The following is a 6,693-nucleotide window of genomic DNA, read 5'->3' as shown; positions in this document are numbered from 1 at the left end:
TCCAGGAAGGAGTGGCTAATGAAATAAAGCACGTTGTAGACTATGGTCCTCAGTCGTCTATCGTGGCGTTGCAAGAGTATAAGGAGTCATCCTCCGAGGAGGTGGAGGAGGAGGAGGAGGAGGAGGCGGTGCTCCCTCAGACGGAGGAGCCTGAGGGGGAGGGCCATGAGGAGGGGGCGGTCCCTCAGCCGGAGGCGGAGAATGAGAGGGAGGAGCCTGAGGAGGAGGGCCCATGAGGAGGGGGAGGTCCTTCAGACGGAGGCGGAGAATGGGGAGGAGGGCCATGAGGAGGGGGCGGTCCCTCAGCCGGAGGCGGGAAATGGGGAGGAGGGCCATGCGGAGGAGGGCTATGAGGAGGCGGCGGCCCTTCTACTGGAGGGGCCGGAGGGGGCACTTTTGCAGGCGGAGGTGGACCTTCTGCCGGCGGCGGACCTGGCGGAGAATGGGGCGGAGGGGGTGGTCCTTTTGGTGGGGGAGGACCTTCCACCGGCGGAGGCGCAGGCGGGCCTTGAGGAGCAGGAGGAGGCGGAGGGGCCGGCTCTGCAGGTGGAGGGTGTGGTGGAGGAACAGGGGGTCCTGCTACAGGAGGAGGTCCTGCCGGCGGTGGTGGATGGGGCGGCGGAGGACCCGGGGGTGGAGGAGGCCCTGCCATAGGCGGCGGAGGCGGAGGCGGAGGCGGAGGAGGGGGTGGAGGTGGAGGTGGAGGTGGAGGTCCTACAGGAGGACCTGGAAGTACCGGAGGGGGAGGCATGAAACGACCCCGATGATGATGGACAGGAGTAGCAGACGCCGCCCGCGAGCTAGAACTGCTGTCATCGCCAACATCTCCGACACGCACCATGGGGGCGCTGGAGCGCTGGGGGAAGAAGAACGGATGCTCTTCACAGACATCGTGGTAGAGGGTCTTCATAGCTGTTCATACCGTCAGTTCTGTTCACTCTTATACGCAGGTTCTAGATCACGTACAGATGCCGGCCTCATCACAGAGGCCCCAGGTCCAATCCGAGACATGGACATGCGCTTTCTCGAGGTACGGGCAGAAGCAGTCGGCGGATCTGCCCTCACATCCGGTCTCTTTCTCCACAGCGCGCTGTCGATGTCCGTCAGTCTATGCATCCTCGATCCTGGAGCGTCGCCCGATGCTTACCCTACATGCTGTGCCGTCCGCGCGGGCGTGGACACCCATCACATGGGCTGCAACGCCGGCGAGCACGGAGAGAGCTCGCATGGCGTGCATTCTGTTGTTGTCGATCGTCGGTTGTCGGATATAGTTAAACTGTCGTCGTCGTCGTAAGTGTCTCACATCTACTTCCCCCACATGTTCTTTGCGTTCTAATATACCTCCAGTCGTCCGGCCCCATCCCTGTGGAATGGGATAAATAACAACAACTGGATTTAGGCTTCTTGCGGCATGCGTTGGTCGTGGGATCTGGGTAGAACGTCGGAATGTTGGCACTGGTATGTTTCGATGGAAGTTGATGTTTGTTTACTGAGCCTGTTTAGGGGGTTGTGGCATCGTCTGGATGTCACATCCTGGTATGAGGTGACAATCTCTAGAGGCTAGTATGAAAGTACAGTCAAATTGATGTCTATGAGAAGAATTGTGTTGTTTGAGTTGAGTTGACAGGCAATATCAAGTATAACCACAGCTCCCTTCGGTTGCCCTCGTGCCAACGATCTCTGCATTCTTCGAACACGGTGATACGAACCATCGTCTGAAGATCGAGTCAACGTGTTAGTATCTGCATCCCTTCGCCACTTACAGCCCCTTCATTCAGGAACAACCTGTTGAGCACCCCTATGCATCGCCGGAACTATAAATACCCTCTCCTACTGGTCACAGCCGTGATATGCGGCGCCAGAAGTATACCCTACAAACAGAGGCGCAGGTTTGTTGGCCAGGAGACGCCGGAATGCCCTTCATCCAACCTTGAAACAACCTACGAATGCGCCAGACAATATCCTCAAGATGGCCTAGCCTTAGGTAGACCCGCGACTTATGGCACGAGACCATCCAGCCAGACCCCAGCATTCGTAGCCATATGCATTATATTATCATACTTCATTCTAGAAAAGCTCGTCAACATAAACATAAACATTCACACAACACATCCCGCACCTCAGAACCTTCTCACTGGTGGACACACCGAGTAACCGTTAACCAATGCCCAGGCCAGGGATCTTGACCATCAGTGTAAGCGCATGAACGACCATATTCAACCCCCAGAACAGAACCCGTAAGACGCCTCGAGTGGCACCGGGCAGTTTCTCCCCGTCCCGCGAGGAGCTACTCCCATATCGACCGTACCGCTCTAGATCGAACTCCTCAACAACGATCTTCTTGGTTTTACCCTTCCGCGCGGGCTCGGACTTCTTTCGTCCAAATGACCGGAACCATGATAGTCCCCGCTCGCCACGCTCGGCCCTCTCACTTTTGATCTTCGATGCGAGCTCTGTGCCTTGCTCGGCGTCCTCTCGCTCCGCCAGCGTGGCCACAAGCTTGCCCGTAAACCGCTTCCCTCCGCCAACCACATACGGCGCCTGGTGCTCGCAGGGGTTGTAGAGGTCCATGTTGAGGAGAAAAGGGCGGGCTGTGTCGTCGGCGATCGCGACCGCCATCACAGCCGACACAAGCGAGTCGATGGCATACAGCGATGGGATGGTGGCCGTGATGGCCGCCGCCGAGATGGTTAGGGTCATCGAGGCGAGATCCAGCGCTGCCAGCGGCTCGTCCGAGTCCATCAACGGCAGGGTCGACGTGCGCGGGGTGGCGGCGGCGTGGGCGGTCTCGACCGCGTTGGCCGGTAATGGGGTCGTCACGAGGATTGTCGGAGGTTGCTGTTGAGCGGAACTCGTGACGTCTGTCGACGGCGTCGACACGCTGATGTGCAGGAGTCCGGCGTAGTTGGACCGCACTGGAGAGAGAGGAATACCTGCCGCGCCGACGAGCGCTGGTTGCTGCCGATGAGCCTTGCTTAGGGACGGATGTCGCAGCTCGTAGAGTCGCCGGGTGTAGTTCCATGTGAGCTTGCAGGATTCTTGGGCTGCCGCCCGTTTGAGTGCGTTGCCCTCGACCTCGGCCGCTTCGGCGAAGTCGAGCAGGTGACGTCTTGCTAGTTCTTCTGCTTGGTCGATGGCGAGCATCGCTGCGAGGCGCGAAAAGAGCTGCGTGACAAGACCGTCATTCGGGGGATCGCGACGACGACGATCTTCGAGCTTCAATGTCATGATTGGCACGCTGCTCTTAAGAGTTGAGGGGTTGGCTCTCTTGATGGAGAGCTCATCGGTAGGATGGGTCTGCATTGTGTAGAAAGGTGCGTTGGGATCTCCAAATGTGAATGTGGAAGAATCCGTTCTGATGCAGTTAGCAGCACGCTTCTGGGCTATGATCAAGATGTGAAACGCTTACCGGGCAACGCGCAGATTGTATGTTTCTGCGAGGTCTTTTGGTCGTTGACCATTGGCAGCTTCCCACAGATCTTTCAGTTCCTCCGTAGATGAATATCGTACCTCGACTTGGTCCAGGACGTCTGTAGGAAAATCCATCACGCTGGCTGGGACTGTCTTTGGGCCAAGGGTGCGATCAATTTCAGGTTGCGGCGATAAAGTAAGTGCGCGAGGCCTGCGTCCTTGAGGACTATTTGGCAGTTGCGGGTAATACTTCTGTTGACTGAGCGGGACGTTGGGATCGTATCGAGGAAATATCGATTTCATGGGTATCACCGGGGAGCTACTGCTCTGATGTGTATTATGCGCGGCAGCCTTATGACTGTCAGCGCTCAACGGCGACTTGGATACTTCAGTCACTGGTGAATCCCAGCGTTCTGATCCGTTCCCTTGCGGGCTGGACCATGTCCGCGACTCTGGAGTCTCTGGACTGGACACTGACGCAGACCCGGGGATATGTGCTTGTGGAGGCGGCTTCACGTGGTTCGTCTCCTCAAAGACATGGACAAGAACTGCCTCTGTCCGCGGACTACCTCGTTTCGAGCCTCGAGTCGAACCAGACGGTTTGGGGCTGGCGGCTTGTGGCCTTTTCTCCTTTCGGAATGGATTCTTGGAGCCCTTGGATTGTGGAGAGGTCGTGGGAAAGAGTTGAAATTGGCTCATTTTGTATGACTTGGGGTATCAAAAATAATGAGGAAACGAGATTGAGAACGTTCGAAGAATATCACAAAGGGGTACAGCCGATCAGTTGGCTCAATTGAACTGCCGGTGGACAAGTTTGAACCCCGTGCACGCAGTTAAAGATAGCTGGATCACGGAGAGGCCAGCACTCCAGGTATAAGGAAAATATCAAAAAAAAACTGAGGTATAGAGAACCAACGAGAAAAACGAGAGCATGCCGGACAACGATCCACCCTGGGATCGGTCGTGATAATATAACCCCTTCACTCACACCTTCTCCAGAGCCCAGCGGGATCTCCAGGAGGCTATCGAGAGAAGGCGTCAAGGATCTCGACGGTGAGAGGCTCCGCGGTGTGAAGAAAAGGCATTGTCCTGCATGGGCTGGGGTTCATCGAGGCCGGCGCTTAACGGTGCTCTCTGGCTGGCGGACCGTGAGTGCGTCCCGTTGCGCCAAAGTGGCTTGACATTCCGTTCCGGCGCTTCGCATCTGCAAACTGAGGCCCTCATTCGTCCTGTTAGTGACGCCGAGAGAGATAGGATCGTGCTTCTGTGTGACTCGACCTCGCGTGGAGTTCTGCAGGATGGAATTCCTCACAAAGGTCAGCGCCGGGATGCGAGTGGCTGATTTCCACAATCTCGGCACTTGATCAGCACTACAAAGTCGTGATTGGTCTGAAAGGAGCCTATGATCAGTTAGCAAAGTAGCTGCGTGAAGGTCAAATGCAGGGCAGTGGGAGGCAGTGAGATGGATGCAGCAATGCAGAGACACAGGCTGGCCGAATCGTGAAAGAGGTTCGGCAATACATCATCAGACGGAACAACCCCATAAAAATACATGACTCTTTATACATACAGTATCTATGATGGTATTATACAAGAAAAGGTCCTCATCACTGGCCATGCTCCATAGCCTCTTCATGAACACTGGTGGTCAGCCCCTCGGCCATCGCAATGGCTCCCTCCATGTCTCCCTTGTTGTACAAAAACAAACCCTGGAGAGCAGCAGCGCTCGTGCTCTTCGCTTGGTCCGGCATTCGGCCATTCTCGTCTTCAATCAGCCCGAGCTCATGCAGGCGATCGAGAAACCTCTGTCGGTATGTTCCCGATGTGTCCAGATCGCCGTAGAAGCGATCCCACAGGCAGCCGACCTGGTACCGTGTCACTTCACCCAAGCGAACCGTCATATCGACACGGCCCGGGCGGACCAAAGCCTCGTCCAGTCGCTCCACGTGGTTGGTGGTGAGGAAGATGATCCGTTCTTCGGCACTTGCAACTCCGTCCAAAGCGTTGAGGAGACCTGAGAAGGTCACATTCGCGCCGCGATATCCGTCGGCGTCGGTTTGCATTCGTCGGTTGGAAAACGCTGCGTCCACATCTTCCAGGAGCACCAACGTTCGGTTGGGGACAATGGTCAGCAGATGGTTCAATCGATCATCCGTCAAACCCCGCTCGCTCAGGTTCAATATCGCAATGTCGTAATCCAACTCGCCAGCCAGTGCCTGGATAAAGGAGCTCTTCCCGGTTCCCGGTGGTCCGTAGAACAGATAACCGCGACGGTACGGGATTCCACGATCGTGGTACCACTTTCCGCTCGCAATAAAATCTTTAACATCGTCCACAATCCGTTCCTTCACACCCTGGTCCAAGATGACCGAGTCCAAAGGACGCTTCCGCCGAGGCTGTCCAAACAATTTCCATTCCGCGCCCCAGCTGTTGTAGATGGAGGTTTTCCCTTCGTGTGACTTCTGTGCATACGCGTGGGCCTCCATGAACAAGTCCTCAAATACATGTCGATGCGAATAAAGCGTCGTCAGGGTTATCGTCTCCCACGGCCGGCCGGTGTGGAGGTCTTGGGACTTGGACTCTCGCATCCGATTGACGAAGATGAAGGCATTTTTATAGCGCAGGACATGTCTTCCGGGGCCGGGGACCAGCGCGAAGTGGGTATGAATCGCCCCGTTCGAGTGCTCAATCTTTTGCGTCTGAATGGAGAGATGTCGCATTCCGGGGGTCAATCGCTGGAGGAGGGATTCCATGAAGCCAGACCTGCTGGCGGCGGACCGAGCGTTGTTGAGTTGCGATTGTTGGTACAGAGTCATCCAGTGGAGAAACCACGGGTATGAGTCGTCTTTGATGCTGATTTCGACGTCGACCAGCATGCGCCGGCGGAGGAGCGCGGCGCCATGCCGGATGCCCTTCTGTGCGAAGCTAAGGCCGGCTCCTAGACCGGCGAGTCCGAATCCCTAATAAAGACCCCGTCAGTCTTCCAATTCCTCTTGTGCCAAGTCCTTCCCGCTGACTCGTCTCACTCATGTCTTACCGCCGTGAAGAAAGGGTTGCTGGTGAGCTGGGCGAACAGGCCGCCCTCGCCGGTCGGCTGCCCCGCTGCCTGAATGGCATCTTTTCGTTGCTGGGCTATTAACTCGCCCGGCGAAGGCAGGCCCGGCGTCCCCGATGGGCCAGTTGGATCCATTCCAAGCGAGGAAGAGGGATCGATGTGAGTTGCGACGTCAGCTGTGATGCCTGGAGAAAAACATCATCATCCGACCTGATATCGGCGGTCGG

At 56.6% G+C, this 6,693-nt stretch overlaps 3 protein-coding genes across 3 annotated transcripts; all 3 read right to left on the bottom strand.

The window, feature by feature from the left end:
* Window positions 1–184: 184 nt before the first annotated feature.
* ATEG_04104 (uncharacterized protein) lies at window positions 185–1,237 on the bottom strand (the record flags this gene model as incomplete). Its single annotated transcript, XM_001213282.1, has 3 exons — window positions 185–912; window positions 967–1,090; window positions 1,148–1,237. 3 exons carry the CDS (start codon window positions 1,235–1,237, stop codon window positions 185–187), a joined length of 942 nt encoding a protein of 313 aa, XP_001213282.1.
* Window positions 1,238–2,157: 920 nt separating this feature from the next.
* Window positions 2,158–4,110, bottom strand: ATEG_04103 (uncharacterized protein; the record flags this gene model as incomplete). The annotated part of the gene is made up of 2 exons (XM_001213281.1): window positions 2,158–3,355; window positions 3,410–4,110. 2 exons carry the CDS (start codon window positions 4,108–4,110, stop codon window positions 2,158–2,160), a joined length of 1,899 nt encoding a protein of 632 aa, XP_001213281.1.
* A 908-nt stretch (window positions 4,111–5,018) lies between these two features.
* ATEG_04102 (bifunctional AAA family ATPase chaperone/translocase BCS1) lies at window positions 5,019–6,601 on the bottom strand (the record flags this gene model as incomplete). The annotated part of the gene is made up of 2 exons (XM_001213280.1): window positions 5,019–6,371; window positions 6,449–6,601. The coding sequence occupies 2 exons, from the start codon at window positions 6,599–6,601 to the stop codon at window positions 5,019–5,021; spliced, it is 1,506 nt and encodes a 501-aa protein (XP_001213280.1).
* Window positions 6,602–6,693: the final 92 nt, after the last annotated feature.

This window comes from Aspergillus terreus, genomic scaffold, assembly GCF_000149615.1.
Source record: "Aspergillus terreus NIH2624 scaffold_5 genomic scaffold, whole genome shotgun sequence".
Classification (NCBI taxonomy): Eukaryota; Fungi; Ascomycota; class Eurotiomycetes; order Eurotiales; family Aspergillaceae; genus Aspergillus; species Aspergillus terreus.
Note: the sequence above shows the minus strand (reverse complement) of the source record. Positions and strands in the feature narration are given on the sequence as shown.